This window comes from Eptesicus fuscus, chromosome 6, assembly GCF_027574615.1.
Source record: "Eptesicus fuscus isolate TK198812 chromosome 6, DD_ASM_mEF_20220401, whole genome shotgun sequence".
Taxonomy (NCBI): Eukaryota; Metazoa; Chordata; class Mammalia; order Chiroptera; family Vespertilionidae; genus Eptesicus; species Eptesicus fuscus.
The window spans coordinates 30239438-30259196 of record NC_072478.1 but is presented as its reverse complement, the minus strand read 5'-3'; the positions used below and the strand labels follow the sequence as shown (position 1 = coordinate 30259196).

At 53.1% G+C, this 19759-nt stretch overlaps 2 protein-coding genes and 1 non-coding gene across 3 annotated transcripts; 1 reads left to right on the top strand and 2 right to left on the bottom strand.

The window, feature by feature from the left end:
* Nucleotides 1-1772: 1772 nt before the first annotated feature.
* GAMT (guanidinoacetate N-methyltransferase) lies at nt 1773-5011 on the top strand. The gene is made up of 6 exons (XM_008150696.3): nt 1773-1999; nt 2878-3023; nt 3192-3255; nt 3588-3655; nt 3794-3904; nt 4443-5011. Exons 1-6 carry the CDS (start codon nt 1819-1821, stop codon nt 4581-4583), a joined length of 711 nt encoding a protein of 236 aa, XP_008148918.2. The 5' UTR covers nt 1773-1818; the 3' UTR covers nt 4584-5011.
* Nucleotides 5012-5689: 678 nt separating this feature from the next.
* On the bottom strand, nt 5690-14525 carry NDUFS7 (NADH:ubiquinone oxidoreductase core subunit S7). The gene is made up of 8 exons (XM_008150695.3): nt 14466-14525; nt 13127-13160; nt 11945-12013; nt 11300-11417; nt 9348-9527; nt 9215-9261; nt 8260-8348; nt 5690-5862 (listed from the first exon to the last, which is right to left on the bottom strand). The coding sequence occupies exons 1-8, from the start codon at nt 14479-14481 to the stop codon at nt 5765-5767; spliced, it is 651 nt and encodes a 216-aa protein (XP_008148917.1). The 5' UTR covers nt 14482-14525; the 3' UTR covers nt 5690-5764.
* Nucleotides 14526-14734: 209 nt separating this feature from the next.
* Nucleotides 14735-14808, bottom strand: TRNAN-GUU (transfer RNA asparagine (anticodon GUU)). The gene has a single exon. It is a non-coding gene; the product is annotated as a tRNA-Asn (tRNA).
* Between the last annotated feature and the right edge of the window lie 4951 nt (nt 14809-19759).

Genomic DNA, 19759 nt, shown 5'->3' with positions numbered 1-19759 from the left:
ATCAGACTGTCGGGCCTCAGAGGGAGGGTATGGGAGGGTGTGGGTAAAGGGGAGAGATCAACCAAAGGACTTGTGTGCATGCATATGAGCCTAACCAGCGGTTAAGGACAACAGGGGGGTGGGGGCATGCGTGGGGAGGGGTGTGGGATGGGGATGGGGGGATGAGGACAAATATGTGATACCTTAATCAATAAAGAAATTTTAAAAAAAAGAATCAACCAATGAATGGATAAATAAGTGGAACAGCCCTAGCCAGTTTGGCTCAGTGGATAGTATCGGCTTGCGGACCAAAGGGTCCTGGGTTCGATTCTGGTGAAGGGCACATACCTTGGTTGCAGGCTCCTCCCCAGCCCAGGCCCTGGTTGGGGAGCGTGCAGAAGGCAACTAATCAATGTGTTTATCTCATATCCATATTTCTCTCTGTCTTTCCCTCTCTCTTCCACTTTCCCTAAAAATCAATGGAAAAATATCCTCAGGGGAGAATTGACAAAAAAAGAATCAAACAATAAAAGTGGAACAACAAATTGATGTCTCTCTCTCTCTCCCCTTACTCTCTCTCTCTCAAATAAAAATAAAGATATGGCCGAAACCGGTTTGGCTCAGTGGATAGAGCATCGGCCTGCAGACTCAAGGGTCCCAGGTTCGATTCCGGTCAAGGGCATGTGCCTTGGTTGCGGGCACATCCCCAGTGGGGGGTGTGCAGGAGGCAGCTGATCGATGTTTCTCTCTCATCGATGTTTCTGACTCTCTATCCCTCTCTCTCTTCCTCTCTGTAAAAAATCAATAAAATATATTTTAAAAAAAATAAAGATATGTTTATATATTTAAAAAAATAAAAAAGATGCTGCCTGGGTTCAAACCCTGTGACCACAGCGTCTTTGGGCCTCAGTTTTTCAGTGAGAAGGCAGGAATGGAGTGTTTAGGGCTCGTGGCCTGATGTGCAGAGAATTGGAAAAGGGAAGTCACATTACAGAGCCTGGAGGTCAGTGCTTGTGGGTAGGACCCAGGCAGGCAGAAGATGCAGCTGACTTCAAGGGGCCTCAACCCCATGTCGGGGCAGGGCTGCCCTACCCAACTTCCTGGGTGTAAGGGAGAGCAGACTGCTGGAATCATTTGGGTCCCCAGAACTGCAAAGCCTCTGCATGGTGAGCGCCCCCATCAGGATCCTGGGTGACCACCAGCTTATGGGGATGTGAAGTGAGCTCCCGAAAGAGAGGCAGCTCGGCATGTGGTGGAAGTGGGGACTATCAGGGTTCTATCCTGAGTCCTCACCCACCCACATCCATGGCCATGAGACTGCTGGCTGTGCCTCTTGGAGCCTCGGTTTACCCATCTGTGACATGAGGACAATAAAAACCCACTGCAACATCTCTGAAGATTGAACGATTTTTTTAAAATACCTAAAGCACTTCCAACAGCGCCAGGAAAATTAGATCCTCCCACCCCAGCAAGGAAGGGGGGCTTTTCTGCGGCAGTGACAGATGAGGAATTGAGGCAGGAGAGTGAAAAGGCGAGGCTACAGACCTTGAGGGCTCTCAGCTGCTGTGCCCAGCTCGCCAGCAGGCGCTGGAGGTTCAGTGAGGAGCGGGGAGTCCGCCGAGGCCCGACCCATGTGGAGCCGTCTTCTGCTTCACAGCCGCTAGAGGCCACTGGAGTCTTCGCGCAGTCTGCTCACGGGTTCCGGGCGGGACCTCATCACGCCACGCCCCCGCCCCCGCCCCCGCCGGTCATGGTCACACCCCCGGCCCAGAAGGCCCTGCAGGGACCAACCCTTCGCCTCGCCTCGGGAGCAGTCAGGATTGCCCGTCCGCCTGCAATATGAGCGCCCCCGCCGCGACCCCCATCTTCGCGCCTGGAGAGAACTGCAGGCCTGCGTGGCTGGCGGCGCCCGCGTCCTACGACGCGTCGGACATGCACCTGCAGATCCTGGGCAAGCCAGTGATGGAGCGCTGGGAGACCCCCTACATGCACGCGTTGGCGGCCGCCGCCGCCTCCAGAGGTAGCTCCGCGTCCTGCCCCAGGGTGACCAGACTCATGCCAGCCAGCTCTCTGGCTGATGCGCATCCGAGCCTCTCCTTGCCTCTTTCCTAGCCTGGAGAATGGGGCTGCTAACAGGGGACAATGGGGAACTAAAAGGGGTGCTACAGGCACGGGGCATGCACCCAGTAGGCGCCCCCTAAGTATCGAGAATTTCCTCTCCAGGAGAAATGAGGTGCCGCCCCCCGCCTGAGATCGGGAACAGGGGGCCTGGCGGAGGTCGCTGCCCAGAGGCACGTGGGGAGCGTCCCTGCGCTAGATACCCCACCCACCCCAGCTAAGAATAGCTCTGGGAAAGCTGAGGCTGGGAGACAGCTGTGACGGGGTGACCCTGCCCTCCGCCCTCTGGTGTCAGTACTCAGGTCCCCCAAGGGCTGGGCTCCTGGCCTGTAGACCTCTGGTTGTAGTGCAGTGGGTACCACCCCCACCTCCACCCCGATTGTTCCAGGCCCTGGCCTGGAATCCTGGTCCTCCCTTGCCCTTCTCTTGTGAACTTCATTGTGGGGACAGTGGGAGGGGGAGAGAAAAGTAACCAAAAGATAAGCTGCACCGGTGGCATGCCATCAGTGCCACTGGTGTACACAGCCAGAGTCAGGCTCAAAGTCCAGGTTTTGACCCCTCCCCCCACCCCCCCCAAATACCCGACCCAAAAGCTGCTCTGCTGCCTCCCTGGCAGGTCATCCCTTTTTGGCCGCTGGCCAAGGCCCAGACTGTTCCTTCTCAGGGCCACTGTGTCCCTATGTCTGCTGTGCCCTTCTGTCCTAGTTTCTCTGCCAAGGCGCTGCCCCTGAGCCGCCTCCTCCAGGTAGTCTCCCCAGCCCCCGCCTTTTGTGTGTCCAGGGGGCCGGGTCCTGGAGGTGGGCTTTGGCATGGCCATCGCAGCAACCAAGGTGCAGGAAGCTGCCATCGATGAGCACTGGATCATTGAGTGCAACGACGGGGTCTTCCAGCGGCTCCAGGACTGGGCCCAGCGACAGCCACACAAGGTGCTACCTCTGCCTGCAGGCCCCCCTCCCACTCCTGGGGCAGTCTCTGGCATGGGAATGGGGGCGGGGAGTATCCTCCCTTGGGAGTTCCTCTGCCCTCCTTCTTAGAGTGGAGAAGTCCTGGGGATCCCTCTGACCCTCAGCCTTCTTTTTCTCCCCTGCCTCAAGGTGGTTCCCTTGAAAGGCCTGTGGGAAGAGGTGGCACCCACCCTACCAGATGGTCACTTTGATGGTGAGGGGGCTGTGGGCACTGGGTGAGGGGGAACCGCTGCCTGAATCTCCTCACTTGCTGAGGGACCTTTTAAAGAACACATGGGCTGACATGTCACTGGGCCAACTGAGTCTGGGAAGGGGGCACAGACACACAGGAGACCTGACACTCAGCAGGATACCTAAAGGAATCACTGAATTGCACATGACACCTAGAGGTGGTGGCAGCATAGTGAACTTGGGGTATGGCTGCTGGGGTTCTGGGCCATGTTCAAGTTCCACCTTTGTGTGGAGCCATTGTCCTGGTGCGGCTGCCCCTGGCCCTGACCATGTGACTCCCATCCTCCCATGCAGGGATCCTGTACGACACGTATCCACTGTCTGAGGAAACCTGGCACACGCACCAGTTCAATTTCATCAGGGTAGGACCTCACGGAGGGATAGGGTCTGCAGCCACCAGCATGGGAGTTCAGCCGGGTGGGGGCATCTGCCATCCACACAGGGCGCCCCTCCTTCCACTTGGTTCTCTGATCTCCTCCCCACCTCTGTCCCCCTCTCAGGGCCATGCTTTTCGCCTGCTGAAGCCTGGGGGCATCCTCACCTACTGCAACCTCACCTCCTGGGGGGAACTGATGAAGTCCAAGTACTCCAACATCAGGACCATGTTTGAGGTGCAGCAGCCTAACTCCCTGGGCCTCCCCTCCCCCCCCCCACCCCAGGCAGGTTGGGGAGGCAGCTGCAGTCGCCTTGGACCTGGGAAGGTCCCTTGCTTCCGGACTGCTCTTGGGTGGATTGTGTGCTCTGTGTGGAGATCAGGAAAGGTACTCCCCAGTGCCCTTGGGACATAGGACTCACCCAAGCTCTCTGCCTGGCTGACAGGCCCCATACTCCTCCCTAGGCCTTCCTCTACCCAGGGTGCCCCTGTTAGTTCAGGGCCTTTGACCAAACGCTTCCTCTGCCTGCCAGGGGGAGCAGTTGGGCAGCCTGGTGACGGCCTGTGACAGCCAGGAAGCTGCTGCCTGAGTTTAGACACCTGGAGACTGCCACTCAGACCTGGCTCCCATGTTGTCTCAGCATTTGGGCCTGGGGTAGAGGCTACTGCAGCCCTGGGGGCCTTGGCATTAACAATGCTGTGCAAGGAAGGGTAGGCACCGGGTGTGTGTGTGAGGCCTCACAGCCTGGACATAACTTGGCACTTCCCTGTCACAGGAGACACAAGTGCCGGCGCTGCTGGAGTCGGGCTTCCGCCGGGAGAACATCCACACACAGGTGATGGAGCTGGTCCCGCCTGCCGACTGCCGCTACTATGCCTTCCCACAGATGATCACACCCCTGGTCACCAAGCACTAAGTCTGGTGCACCACCCTCTGAGTGCCTTCGTGGCCAGGAGCTCAGGCTCTGGCTTCAGCCCAGGTTCTAGGTGAAGCAGCACCAGCTGTAAGACCCCAGCTACCTTCCCTAACCTCTGCGAGAGTACCAGTCTCAGCCTTCTTCTGGGGTCACAGGGATGAAATAAATGCTAACACTAGGCTGGCCAATCAGCACACATTGCAAAAGTGCTCTCACTTACTCCTCCAAAAAGAAAAAGGAATTTGTTGCACGGCTTGTGTCAATCAGTTGGTTGAGTGTCCCATGCACCAAGATTCCTGGTCAGGGCACATGCCTGGGTTGTAGGTTCGAACCCCAGTAGGGGGTGTGCAAGAGGCAGCGGAGGGATGTTTCTCTCTCATCAATGTTTCTATTTCTCTCTCTCTCTCTAAAATCAATAAAAACATATTTAAAAAAAAACAATCTGTTATTGGACTTTCAGGGAGCCAGTGGGCAAGCTATATGCTCCATTGTGTACAAGTCAGTGAACCCAATCCTGCCCAAGGGAGATATCACCAATCAATCACCTACTGTCCTGTCCATCAGGCGTCCAGGGCGGTTGCCCCTCCCTTCCCTGTGTTTGGCACGTGGCGTCCAGGGGGTGCAGAACTAGGTCAGGACTGCAAGGAGGGTAGCAGCTCTAGGCACAGGTCCTCAGGCTACTGAGGAGGATTTTCTGGTCCCACCAAGTGAGGCTGAACTTCAGAATAAAGCAAAATTTTACATCTGGACTCTCACAGGACCCTCAGCCATTCGTGAAGTGCAGTGTCACTTGCTGAGTCCTGACACTCTCCCACTGTCTTGTTTCCTCTGACTCAACGTCCCCTTCAGTCTCAGTGCAGGGGCAGCCCAGCCCCCACCTGGCTCCAGGGGTTGCTCTGGGCTCTCCTCCTTCCCGGTGGGGCCTTAGGAGACGAGGTGTAGGGCCCCTAAGAGGGGCTGATGTGGACCGAGCCATCTGCCTCCAGGGCCTCAGCATCTCTAAGGACTGACCCTGACCAAGGAAGCACTCGCCCACCTACACCCAGCACAAGGGGCACCTCTACTTCCCAGGACCCCTGCCCATACACCCTGAGGGCAGGCTTCCGTGCCAGTGCGTTTCTCAGGTTTATTGACCATCTCTCAGGATGAGGAAGAGGATACGGGGTGGCAGTCGGGTGGCACTACCTTCGGTACCAGATCTTGAGTCTCTTCTCTCGCTTGATTTTCTTCTGCAGCTGCAGGATGCCATAGAGTAGGGCCTCGGCGGTAGGTGGGCAGCCTGGGGGCGAGACCTTGCCTCAGTGTCTGCCCATGGGGAGGGGGCCCACAGCTCTGGCTCCGCCAGGAGCCCTTGACCAGTGACTGGATCTGGGCCCTACTGGGGCACCACCCCTCTCCCTGCTGCCCGGCAAAGGGCACATGAAACAGAAGGAAGGTCAGAGGGCCCGGCTGTGGACAGCGACTACAGGCCACATGGAGCAGAAAGGCCTGGGCTACCAAGGGCCCTAGGAAGAGTGACCTGGGAGCTGCAGGTGGGCTAAGGGCTGGTTGACCCCTTCCCACGGTGGGGAGGGCTGAGAAGGACCCTCATCCCAGCATCCAAAGAATACACAAAGGGGGTGGGTAGTTCGGCCCATTACTGGAAGTAGCCAGCAAGGTGGGCAGGGTGGGGAGGCTCACACACTGAGAAGGAAATTCCCAGAGTCTCCAACCCGAGTATCTCAGGTGGAAGAAGCAGAGAGACACTTTGCCACCTGAAGGACGGCCAGGACCTGACAGGCCTGCCACCTCAGGAGGCTGGATAAAGAACTGTCACAGTCATTTACTTCCAGCTGACTCTGGGGTGCTCAGTGCCTGACAGTATGATCACAATGGCCATTTGATAGATGGGGAAACTGAGGCATGGAGAGATCTGCCTGAGGTCATGGGTCAAACAAGCAGTGATTGACTAAGGGTCTGGCTCCTGGTCAAGGTTAACAAGCCTGCAGGGTAGACTTCTATGCATCTTTCAAAGTCCTACACAATAGGCGGAGTGGGGCACGTCTGTGTCAGGCTCCACCCCCCCCAACCTGGGGGTTCCCCAGGGCCTGGTCCAGTGATGGGGCCTTTCTAGGGCCCAGTGCTGCCCAAGCCAGGCCCAGGCCTAGAAAATGCACTCAATATTTGCAGCCCAGCCGGTCTGGCTCAATGGTTGAGCATCAACCTGTGAACCAGTTTGGTTCCCAGTCAAGGCAAATACCCCGGGTTGCGGGCTTGATCCCCAGTGTGGGGCGTGCTGGAGGCAGCTGATCAATGATTCTTTCTCATCATTTATGTTTCTATCTCTCTCTCTCTCCCTTCCTCTGTGAAATGAATAAAAAGAAAATAAGCTGATGTTCAAGATTAAAAATAAATAAATAAATATTCCTCTAAGTCAGAATCCCGCCCAGGCGGAACGATACGGCAGTGCTGCGAAGCCTCGGTTGGCCTCGGATAGCCGGTCCCCTGCCGTCCCTGCCTCGCCGCGCGTTGGGACCGGGGTCGGTGAGGAGAGCCCTTCGTCCTGGGAAATGGGGTGCGGCCAGAAAGGGGGCCACCCCCACACCATTCACGCAACGCACATTCGTGGGGAACCTGGCGCTAAACCATTTGTAGACGACCTGCTTCTGGGTTGGGGTTTCATACGTAGCAGAGCAGCTCCCTCGCTGCAATCTATTGAAAGTCAGCCCTCGACACAAGGGTTTGTTTAAGAAAAAAATTATTTATAAATAAATAAATAAATAAATAAATAAATATTTGCAGAATGCTAAACAAATCAATGCCATTTTCCAATGAGCTCTAATCCAATGTGGAAACCTGTTTCTCTGCCTTTGGGAGGTGCCAGCACATGCCCAGGAGGCCACCCCTGCTCATTGGCCCAGTGAGGAGGCAAGGGAGTTCTGCAGGACGGTCCGATAAAATAAAGACACCAGTTACTGTAAACTTCAGACAAACCACTGATACCTTTTTTAGTATAACTATATCCCAAATATCACAGGATATATTTATAATGAAAAAGATTATTATTCATTGTTTCTCTGACATTCAAATTTAATTGGGTCCCTGCATTTTTATTTGCTAAACCTGGACACCCTGGTGATCCTGGGTCTAAGCAAGGTGGGGTCTCACCACCCATCATGAGTATGAGACCTCGCAGACACTGTTCATGTCCTCCAGGAACTTTTTTCTCTTTTTTAATTGCATTTATCTGGTTTGGTTTCTATTAGGTGGAATCATATAAAACTGTAGCTTAAAAATGGCCAAATAGCAATTTTGTACAGCTCAACCTAACCCTTTTGATGTTGGCCTGGTCCAACGTCTGGATGAAACTGGGGAGCCCATGAAGAAAGGACAAAAAGGAAAGAGTGGTATCACTCTTCTTAGACCCAAATCTGCTCTTATTTTTCCCCCCCAAAAAATATATTCTTATTGATTTCAGAGAGGAAAGGAGGAGAGAGAGATAGAAACATCAATGAGAGAGAATCATTGATTGGCTGCCTCCTACATGCCCTGACCTGGAATCGAACTGTGACCTCCTGGTTCATAGGTCAATGCTCATTCCTAACACAGGGAGAGCCCACCATGCCTATAGGGGCATGGGGATTCCTTTGTGGGGACCTGAAGGCCTAGTTGCCCAGAGACGAGGCCGTGGACTTACCTGGGACGTAGATGTCCACAGGCACGATGCGGTCACAGCCCCTCACGACGGAGTATGAGTAGTGGTAGTAACCTCCTCCGTTGGCGCAGCTGGAGTGGGAAGAGGGCTGTGAGGCCAGGCCAAAGGCCATCCTGTCCTTGCTCCCTCCTCAGGGCCCTTTCCCTAACCCACACCCGCCTTCAACTGCAGGCAGGTGCCTAGGCTGCCAAAAAGGACAAGAAGGGATATGAAGTCATAGGAAAGACAACAGTCCCCTGAGACCAGGTAGAGCAGAAATGAATGGATGGGCCTTGAAAACATGATGCTCAGTGAGGAGCCAGGCACAAAAGGCCACACAGTGTGTGATTCCCTTTATATGAAATGTCCAGAACAGGCACGGGACAGGAAACGGGTGCATGGCTGCCAGGGGCTGGGGAAGAGGGTGGGAGGTGAGTGCTGATGGGGGGACGGGGCTTATTGTTGGGATAATGGAATAATCTGGAACTAGACAGATGGGATAGTTTTACACATTGTGAATGCATTAAAGCCCACTGAACTGCACACTTTAAAAGGGTGAACTTTCTGTTATGTGAATTCTATCTCAACAACAACAATAAGTGATTAAACAGGTTTTAACAATGTAGAGAATGACTACAAGTTAAAAAGGCAAGGAGAATGTAAATGTCTACAGAGGGTGATATCATTTATGTATTCATAAAGAAACAGACAAATCAGATGGGGGAGCAATAATATTCCACAGGAAGGGACATTCTGGGGACGGGGGAGTGCACACAGCAGCGTGTCAGAGTCACTATTCGGCATCCTGCAGGTGTGGGATTTTACAGAGTATAAATTATACCTCCGTGACCTTATCAGACAGAAGCCCAGAAAACACACTGGGGGAAACACAACAGTGTGTCACAGGTATGTCTCGTCCCTGGAGCCAGATTATGGCCCCAGCCCCACTGGAACTCACCTCCCCATGGACACAACATAGCGAGGCTCTGGCATCTGGTCATAGACCTGGAAGAGACGACAGGGTCTATGTGCAGCTCAATCCTGGGCCGTAGAGGGGTGGGTGGAGGGGTGGGGTCTGGGGCCAGGCCTACCTTGCGGAGTGCGGGGGCCATCTTGTTGGTGAGTGTCCCGGCCACAATCATGACATCTGACTGGCGTGGGCTGGCTCGGAAGACCACGCCAAAGCGGTCCATGTCGTAGCGGGGTGCTGCCATATGCATCATCTCCACTGCACAGCAGGCCAGGCCGAAGGTCATAGGCCACAGCGAACTCTGAGGGGGCCAGGGTGGTCAATCCGTGAGTGGACAGTTGGACCATCATGTTTAAAGAAACTGGGCAATTTCACATAGAAAAACAGATTTCTAGCCTTTCTTGAAGAACGACACATCAGCTATTCCCCACCTTCTTCCCCGTACAGCAACCACGTGACCTCCAGGCCCCTCAGACCTAGCCTGAGCTTGCTGCCTGCCCCAGCCCAGGGCTGCCCAATGAGAAGGTAAAGTAGGCTAGGCCTGTGGGTCAGCACTTGCCAATAGCCATATTACAAAAAAAAGTTGTCCTGGCCCATTGGGCATCATCCCGTGCATGGAAAGGTTGCCAGTTCATGTCTGAGTTGCAGGCTTGATCCCCAGTAGGGGACATGCAGGAGGCAGCTGATAGATGTTCAGCTCTTGCATCAATGTTTCTCTTTCTCTCTCCTTCTCCCTTCCTCCCTCTAAAAATATAAAAAACAGCTCTACCAATGTGGCTCAGTGGATAGAGCATCGGCCTGAGGACTGAATAGTCCCAGGTTCAATTCTGGTCAAGGGCACATGCCTGGGTTGTGGTCTCAATCCCCAGTAGGGGGCATAGAGGAGGCAGCCGATCAATGATTCTTTCTCATTATTGATGTTTCTCTCTCCCCCCTCTCCCTTCCTCTCTGAAATCAATATTTTAAAAATAAATAAATTTTAAAAAAAGGTAAAATTAATTTTAATACCATTGATGTAACCTAGTACATCCTAAAACCCATCCTTCCAACATGGGCACTTGCTGCTCTGAGTGCCTGGCCGCCACATGTGGCATAGGCCTAACCCTGAGGATCTTGTTCTGGACACCCCCTGGTGTCCAAGAACTCCAAATGCCGATTCCTCCAGGAAGTCCTTCTGGATGGCCTTGAGCACCCTGACTCCTTTATCTGTTTGGTGTCTGATTTCCCCACAGCTGTGCTCCTTGGCTAGACCTATCTCTGCTCCTCTGCTTCGAATAAATCTGGGACTACAAAGTGGCCCCCACTACCCTACTAATGTGCTAGTGTGGGTGACAGTACAAGGGTTGCCCAACATGGCTAGGCCACCTGAGTGACCGAGCACCTGAGCTGCCTGACCCTGACCTCGTCTCTGGGTGTTCACAGTCATAAACAAGGCTACAGTGGACACCTCTGTCCTGGAGCTGGAGGCTCTAGTAGGATGTTTGCTATGGTGCTATGTGTGACACAAAGACACACAAAAGACTGAGCTAGTGCACAGCCATCAATGAGGGATTGTTAACGTGGCCTATCCAGCCCAGCACCCCTTGGGCACTAAAAGGAGCCTCTGTCTTGGGAGATAGGACACATGTCCAAAGGGAGACATGCCATGCACACGACCTAAAGGAATGGATACAAGACAAAAACTGTTTCGTGGCTGATGCTAGGGGCAGGGCAGGCTTTTAAAATTTTTGCCAGGAAGGAGTTACTGTTTTCAGCACACATTACTTTTCTAGCCAAGAAGATTACTTTTACATTAAGAGAAAAAAGAGGCATGAACAGAAGACAACTAAAGAAGGGAAGTAGGCAATCTTCACTAAGGGTTGAGGGAGAGACAAGGGGATGGGACAGAGACACTGAGGGGATGTCAGAGCCAGGAGCTGGTGGGGTAGGGGGTGCAGAGGATGAGTCCTGACATAATCACGAGCCTCTTGGGCTCCCTGAACCACAGGGGCAGTGAGCGTGTGTGCTGTACATGTGCACAGTGTGCAAGCAAAGAGCAGAGGTTGGAGAGATGGAGGAGGGTTGGGGGCTCACCCGGCGGGCCCAGTTGATGAGGTCATCCAGCTTGGTCACCACATACTCGCCCCGGCTGCTGGGAAGTGAGCTGGGTTTGGAGACCACGGCTCCAGCCTTGGACACGGCAGGCTGTGTGCTGGGCATGGGACATGGCACAGGGAGGTGTTAGTCAGGCAGGAGTCTCAGGAAAGGAACACTGGCTACCCCCCCAGTCTCTACCCTGTAACCTAACACAGAGCAGCTCTCAGAGCACAGGTCAAAGCTATGGTCACAGCTGGTCCTGAGGGCAGTAATGGGAGGAGCCATTGGGCCAGGGATTACCCTGGGTCTGCAGCATCTCAGTACCCAGGTCTGGGTCTGCTGAACAAAGGAATGAAAGATGGCATGGATGTGCCTCAGCCTGCCTTGCTGTGGCCCCAAGAGGCCCCTGTTTTCTCAGGAACTCAGTGTCCTCATCTGGAAAACAGGGGCCAACTGACACACTCTTCAGCAAAGGCCCTTCTGGATTGGGGATGTGCAGCCACTGGTCTGGACAGAGCTCCAAGGGCAGGGACCTCAAAGCTCTGATGGATGTGGGAGGGCCCTGGAGTTACCACGGGTACTACTGTGCTGGAGGGGGTGGGTGTTTCAGGGTGTTCGGGCCACTGGGAAGGCTGGCCTCACCTGCTTGGGCTGTCAGCAGCCAAACTGGCATGGACACATCGTACCTGAACAGCCGCACCCACGCCAGAGCTGCAGAGAGACAGAGTACACATGAAGAGGAGCCTGGGACATCCTGAGATGCTGTTACAGGGGCTACACTGTAGCAGGGATGGGGATAGTGGCCAAATTCGGCCCTCCACCTATTTTTGTTAATTCTCACCCAAGGATATTTTTCCACTGATTTTTAGAGAGTGGAAGAAAGAGGGAGAGACAGAGAGAGGAACATCGATATGACAGCATCAATTGATTGTCTCCCGGATGTGCCCTGACCAGGGCCGGGGATTGAACCTGCGACCGAGGTATGTGCCCTTTGTCCGGAATCGAATCCAGGACCCTTTGGTCCCCAGGCCAACATGCTATCCACTGACCCAAACTGGCCAGGGCCACCTATTTTTGTAAATAAATCTTACTCACACACAGCCACACTCATCTGTCTCTGTGCTGTCTGCAGCTGAGAGGCACAGCTAAGCAGTCTCGACAGAGATCATCTGGCTTGCACAGCCAAAGACATTTACCATCTGACCCTTCAGGGACAAAGTGTCTGGTTTTCATTTGACACTTCTTTCATTTTCCCCTTTTCCCTTCATTTTACAGTGAATATGTATTTTACCCCTAGGGAAAAGACTTTATCAAACCAAACCACACTCAGCCCAAATCTGTGCCCACCTCCAAGCCCCCCAACTTCTCTCCACTAGGAAAACCCTCTCCTTAGATCTGTCATGTCCCGGATCCTATGGAACTGGGGTTTGATTTCCAGGCTCTGTCCATAACGAGGCCCCCGTGGCTACCTGCCTTCCTGTCCTGAAGAGGCCTGCATGGGGTTGTCACCTGAGCAAACGCACTGATTACTTTTGGTAGCAAGTGAGTCCTGAGGGCACTAGGACAAGTGGACAAGGGTCCGAACCCAGGCTCTGCCACAACATGGACAGACGGGCCAGCACACCACCTGCTGGAGGGCAGCTGCCAGTCCCAGTGCTGCCCCTGACTTGCGTGTGACCTTCAGCAGGCAGGACCCCGTCTGTAGTTGCTCAGCCCTTCCCAGCTCAGAGGTACTCTGATCCCCGCCCCCCCTCCCAGTCTAAGCCCTCCCTTCAAGGGCCTCTGGATGGAGGGGAGGCCAGAGACGGAGACGCAGGCACTCACCGCAGAGCAAGGACTGGGCGGAGCAGGCCGGGAGCTGCAGAAAGAACCACAGGGTGCGGGCAGTGAGTTTTGGACAGCACCAGAGGCCACAAACTCAGGGGCCTGGACCAGCCAGGTCTTTGCCCATCAGGCCTCCTGCCTGGTCACCTTCCCTCTACCCTCGGTCTATCTAAATTCTACTTTAACCAACGTTTGGTAAAGAGGGGTCTTTCAGAATATGAACCGGGTAGTGCCAATCCCCTGCTTAAAACCCCACAGCCCCTGGGAGAAAAGCCAGGCTCCACACCAGGGCCACCTTCCTGTCCTTAGAGGTCGGAGCTGCTACTTCCTCGGTGCCTGCCAACGTGCTATTCCGTCTGCCTGGAGCCTGCCCCACAGGTGCACAGGCCAGCCCCTCAGGGGCAGTTTCACTTCTCAGTGGGTCTGCAGCAGCGCCCCGCCCCCCAGGCCCTCTCAATCCTGGCACCCTGTCCGATCACCACCTGTGCCTATCGGTGTGGTGCCTGCCTCCTCAGCACTGCTAGGGCCTCCCGGTTCCCCGACAGCCTTAGCCTTGGGTGGTGTGTGTTGAGTAAACAAACCTACAGACACCAGCATGGAAGACAGGCTAACTGCCCAGCCCCAGACTCCTGTTCGAGCTGCTCCTCTCTGAGCCTCAGTTTCCCCACCTGAACATTCAGGGCTTTGCATAAATTTACAGCCCAGTAAATGTCCTCCACAGATCAGTAGACCTGTGAACTTGCACAGGAAAGAATACCCTCTTTGTCACCGTCTTATTGGAAACTGGCCTTTCAATTCTGTGTCGCCAACAAACCACGGGACCCCTACTGGCAGGACCCATGGTTTCCACCAACAGAAATCACGGACGTTTCCCAATGGTGTCACCAGGGCTGCAGACATCTTCACCCATCCTTCTAAACCATAGTAATCGGACCTGCCGCTGGATTTCGGCGTTAATACCCAAGCACAATGAATGAGGAACTCGTCAACCCGGTTTAGGGACAGAATCCTGACAACTGTCTCGGGATAACTGCTTTCTTTTGCATCGTGCGGATTTCATCCTATGCGTTTAATCACTAATCTCGGGTCGAAGGTTCCGGGAGCAGGCAAGGTGGGACGCCTGCTGTTCTGGCACCCCTCCGGGCCTCAGTTCCCCGCCGGTCCGGGTTGCAATCTCAGGCCACCTATCTCTCGGGAACTTCCAGGGCAGCTCCCCGGGCCGAGCCTTGGGCCCCTCCAGGGCCCGCTCCGGGGCGCTCCCGAGGCTGGGGTTCCTGCGTCGCTACCCGGACCTCAGTTTCCCCAGGGGGACCTGACCTAGGCACCCCGACCCGCTCACCAGCCAACGCCGCCATCTTGGCCTCGGCCTTCAGATAACCTCTGCAGTCCGTCCGTTTTAGCGCTCCGAGTCCCGGGGGCCGTCACCCAAAGCGGTTCGACTGCTGAGGGAAAACGGAACCCAGGCTCAGAACGTTCCGCCTCTGTGGATGTCTCCAACACTGTGCGCCCCCAAACTCCCACGAGGGATAAAAGGACAGGGGAGTCCGCCTCCAAAAAAGCAGGCACTCGCGCAATTTTTTCCTTACTAGAGAGGCAAAAGCATGATTGCGTCCCTGGGTGGGCTCGAACCACCAACCTTTCGGTTAACAGCCGAACGCGCTAACCGATTGCGCCACAGAGACCGAGCTGCATTTTTGCTTCAGACGCAACCTTACAAGGCATGTACGGTCGGTAAACGCAGGGCGAAACACGCCTGCGTGCCCGCTAGATGGGGTGAAATGGACTATAGGGACCCTTCCACTCACCCTCAAAAGCTCAGTTGGAAAAGCGGTGGATTTCAGATTTAAAGGTCCCTGGTTCAATCCCGAGTTTCGGCGAGCGTTTCAGCGCCCCCGAGCATCGTGGGGGTTTTTGTTTTTGTTTTTTTAGTTTTTTAAAAAAACATATTTTGATTTCAGAGAGGAAGGGAGAGGGAGAGATAGTAACATCAATGATGAGAGAATCTTTGATCGGCTGCCTCCCGCACGCCCTACACTGTGGATCAAGCCCGCAACCCGGGCTTATGGCCTGACTGGGAATCGAACCGTAACCTCCTGGTTCAGAGGTCGAAGCTCAATCACTGAGCCACGCCAGCCGGCGGACCCGGAGCATCATTACCCTTTTTCGCAACTGGTGCAGTTTCTCCTTTCACCAGAATGTGTCCTCATTCTGCAAATGAAGAGCAGGGCTGCCACTCATGCCAACGTGGGAAGGACAGAGCAAGGAACTCAAATCCCGCATTCAAACCCCCTTGTCCCCACCTCCAAGACTATGATTCCAACCTAAACGTTCCCTTTCATCAATCCCATTTTTAAAAAAGCAATGATTAGGTTTTTTCTTTTTAAATACTTTTATTGATTTTTAGAGAGAGAGAGGAAGGGAGAGAGAAACATCCATGTGAGATTGAAAACATCAATTGGCTGCCTCCTGCACGCCCCCTACAGGGGATTGAGCCTGAAACCCTGGCAGGTGCCCTCAGCAGGGATCCGAAACCTGGGTGCAGGAGCTGATTATGCGCAACCAACTGGCTACACTGGCCAGGGCAACCCGTTTTTTAAAAAAACATATTTTTATTGACTTCAGAGAGGAAGGAAGAGGGAGAGATAGAAACATCCACGATGAAAGAGAATCATTGATCTGCTGCCTCCTGCAAGCCTTCCACTGGGGATCGAGCCCAGAACCCAGGCATGTGCCCTTGGCTGGAATCAAACCTGGGACCTTTCAGTTAGCAGGAGGACGCTCTATCCACTGAGCCAAACCAGCTAGGGCACAACCCAATTTTTTAAAGTGATAGCATTAGAACCAGTGTTAATTGTAAAACTGAACACAAAACTGGCAAAATAGATTTCAAGAACACTTCCCCCTTGTATATCATTTCATTTTGACAATACTGCTAGGTAGCTGTTCTGCCCATTTTATGTACGGGGAAACTGAGGCCCAAACAGGCAAAAAGGCAGGTGAGTGACAGAGCTGGTCTGCTGGCAGGACCATTCCCTGCTCTGTGCTGGTACTGAGCAAAGCAAGGCCTGGTCCCTGTTCTTAAGGAGCTCAAGGTCCCTTGGGAATGAGAGGTGTGGGTGGGCCTTAGGCCAAAACCCTGTAGCTAAAGGGTTGACACAGGTGGGAAAGAGGAGATGAAGAGCAGCCAAACCAACTGAGTAGCTCAGCTGGATAGAGCATTGTTCTGACATATCAAGGTTGTGAAGTTTGATCCCTGATCAGGGCACATACAAGACTCAACCAATGAATACATAAATAGTGGAACAGATAAAAAAATTTTTGTCTTAAATTTTAAAAATTAAAAAAATAAAGTAATAATAATAAAAGGGTGGCCACTCTGACAGGACTATAAAATTCTGGCAGATGCACAAATAACCTTTCCCTGTAGTTCCCACAACTGGCTATGTTGTGCAGTTGGATTTTTATATTTATTTATTTGTTTTTGTTGTTGTTTTATCCTCACCTGAGAATATTTTTCTTTTTTTTTTTTTTTAAGAGAGAGAGAGTGGAAGGGAAAAGAGGGAGAGAGTGTAAAATCAATATAAGAGGCACATTGCTTGGTTGCCTCTTGCACACACCCTGACCAGGGCCAGAGATCGAACCACAACCAAGGTATAAGACTTTGGCCAGTAATCAAACCCGTGACCCTTCAGTCCTTGGGCCAACACTCTAACCACTGAGCAAAACTGAGTCACTGCCTCCTGAGCAAAACTGGCCAGGGCTGGATTTTTATATTTAAATTAACTTTGTATGTTAGACACATCAAGGTTTTGATTTATAGAAAAGTTACAAAGATATTATAGTTCCAACTAGAGGCTTGGTGCATGAAATTTGAAATTTGTGCACTGGCCGGGGTGGGGGGTGGTCCTCAGCCCGGCCTGCACCCTCTTGGCAGTCTGGGATGTCTGACTGATGGCTTATGGCTGATCCCTGTGGGGAGCAGGCCTAAGCCAGCAGTCAGAATCCTTAATGCTGCCACAGAGGCGGGAGAGGTTCCGGCCACCACCACTATGCTCACCAGTCATGAGCTGGCTTCTGCCTGAGTTGACCACCAGGGGGCAGCTCCTGTGTTGAGCGTCTGTCCCCTGGTGGTCAGTGTGTTATAGCGACCAGTTACTCCCCTGTTCTGTCAATTTGCATATTAGCCTTTCATTATATAGGATGATGTACCCCATACCTGTGGTTAACATGTTACACTGATTTGATGCATTATCACAACTCCTGAACCAACAGGGATACATTAAGGACACCCCCCTTTATTGGGTTTCCTTTCCCCTAAAGTTCCCACCCTGTGAGCATGACATCCTGGGAGCTGAGCCCCCAACCTAGACTCACATCTGACTGAGAGAGACCTCAGGGGACCACAGAGCCTCCCCACCAAGCTGCTCCTGAATTTCTAACCCACAGAAATCAGAATGTTGTTTCCAACTCCTGGGTATCTGGTGCAATTTGTTATACAGCAATAAATAGGGGAAGAAAAAGCCTGCCTCAGGAACCCAGGTCTTCTGGGAGAGGGGAGAGGGGAGAAGAAAGGGAGAAGGGAGAAGAGATACATAGGACAGGGAGAGGAGGAGAGAGGGAGCACAGGAAATGTGGGGCAGTAGAAGCTGTGAATCTGGTGCAAGAGTGACCCACGTTCATTGTGCAGACAGGCTTCTCTGTGGCTTGAGATTTTTACCTTGTGAATATGCCTTTTTTTTTTTAACAAAAATTTTTTTTAAAAAATATATATTTTTTAATATATTTTATTGATTTTTTACAGAGAGGAAGAGAGAGGGATAGAGAGTCAGAAACATCGATGAGAGAGAAACATCGATCAGCTGCCTCCTGCACACCTCCTACTGGGGATGTGCCCGCAACCAAGGTACATGCCCTTGACCGGAATCGAACCTGGGACCCTTGAGTCCGCAGGCCGACGCTCTATCCACTGAGCCAAACCGGTTTCGGCTAAAATATATTTTATTGATTTTTACAGAAAGGAAGGGAGAGGGATATAGTTAGAAACATCGATGAGAGAGAATCATCGATCAGCTGCCTCCTGCATAACCCCTACTGGGGATGTGCATGCAACCAAGGTACGTGCCCCTGACCGGAATCGAACCTGGACCCTTCAGTCCGCAGGCCGATGCTCTATCCACTGAGCCAAACCGGTTAGTGCTATGCTATTTTTAAGAAGTAATTTATAAAGATAAACAACAGACTTGCCAACACTATGCAATGAAATCCCCTTTCCAAGAAGTGGTTCTGTAGAAAACGGCTACTTCCCTGAGGGAGAGTTTGACTGCTCTGCTGTAGAGGTTGGTGCTCGGAGTCAACTGACCACAGGGAAGGCATCTGTGTAGTTTTGGGGTCCCAGGGTCTGGGTGAGGTTCAGTGGAGAGCTGGGCTGGGGAAGGCTGGGCTGGAGGAAAGTGTCTCGGGAGGTCCTGGGGGAGGACAAGGGGGCAGCAGAGAAAACTCAGCAGAGGTGCTGGCAGCTTAGAGCAACTAGTTAAGACAAAGCCCATGGGGAAAGGGTGGAGGAGGCAGGCAGGAGTCACTGCCTCCATAGGTACGGTGACAGAAAGGTAGCAAGATCCCCATCAGTTTATGGGGGTGCTCCTGGCAAGCAGCAGGGGCTAGGGATGCTACTCAAAACCCTCCTCCAGTGCCCAGAATGTCCCCCACCCCCGCCCCATGTCAACAGTGCAGAGGAGAGCCTGCTGCAAGAGATATATATACAGGCTCAGCTGCCAGAACACTGGAGGGAAGCCATCGCATCGCCATTGAGAATGGTGGGTGCAGGAGGGTGTGGGTAGGTGGGGTGCCCCAGCTGCAGCCCCGCCTTGTGCTGGGTGAAGTCCATCTTCTAAATACTTGAGAAGCAGTTGAGTGGCACTGGCTTCCCCAGGGGCAGTGACCACCTCTCAGGCCTTGTAGGACATTTCTCACTTGGCAGGTAGGCTGGTTGTGACTTCCTGAACTACTACCACCACCCATGTAGAGGGAGAACAGACCTCTACCCACCCCACTAGCCACCATTGCAACCTTGCTTCCGGACAAAGTTTGAAGACAAACACCCTTAGTATCCACAAAAACACAGCAAGCACTGAAAACACCTGTTGGGACATGGGACCAGGATGTGGTTAGAAGCCTCCCCAGATGGGGCTGGGGCTGGACCCCACAAGCTCCAAACCCACCTGAGGGAGACCGCACGCGGAGCCCAGGAAAGCAGTCAGAGCTCAAAAATGGCGTTTACTTCCCGTCTGAACGGTTCCAGTCTACAAGCACAGCCTTGAAACACAGTGAAGATTAGCAAAGAAACAGAAATTTAAAAATACTTCACAATAATGGAATAGGCCCATGTGGACCTCAGGGTTTCCATGGGGCCTCATGGACATTTATCCAAAAAGTACAGCTAGGGTATTTGTTCACTGTCAATGCCGTCAAACTTTTGGAAGGGAGCCAGGCCCATTTTGGCAGTGCTGCTGGGGCCCTTCAGTGTGGGGATAGAGGACTCGGTCCAGGAAGAGTGACCTGTGCAGGGACAAGCTACTAGGCATCACGAGCCTTCCCCATGAGATGCAGACCCCCACCCATTATGGTCTTAGCTTT

Excerpts from the sequence above, each read along its gene's own strand:
- NDUFS7 (XM_008150695.3), bottom strand. Across the intron at positions 12,014-13,126 it reads CGCCCAGTCCTTGCTCTGCG|CTCTGGCGTGGGTGCGGCTG; the intron begins GTGAGTGCCTGC and ends GTCTCTCTGCAG. Across the intron at positions 9,528-11,299 it reads TCATCAACTGGGCCCGCCGG|AGTTCGCTGTGGCCTATGAC; the intron begins GTGAGCCCCCAA and ends TGGCCCCCTCAG.
- GAMT (XM_008150696.3), top strand. The coding sequence starts at position 1,819 with ATGAGCGCCCCCGCCGCGACCCCCATCTTCGCGCCTGGAGAGAACTGC. Across the intron at positions 2,000-2,877 it reads GGCCGCCGCCGCCTCCAGAG|GGGGCCGGGTCCTGGAGGTG; the intron begins GTAGCTCCGCGT and ends TTGTGTGTCCAG. Across the intron at positions 3,905-4,442 it reads ACATCAGGACCATGTTTGAG|GAGACACAAGTGCCGGCGCT; the intron begins GTGCAGCAGCCT and ends TCCCTGTCACAG.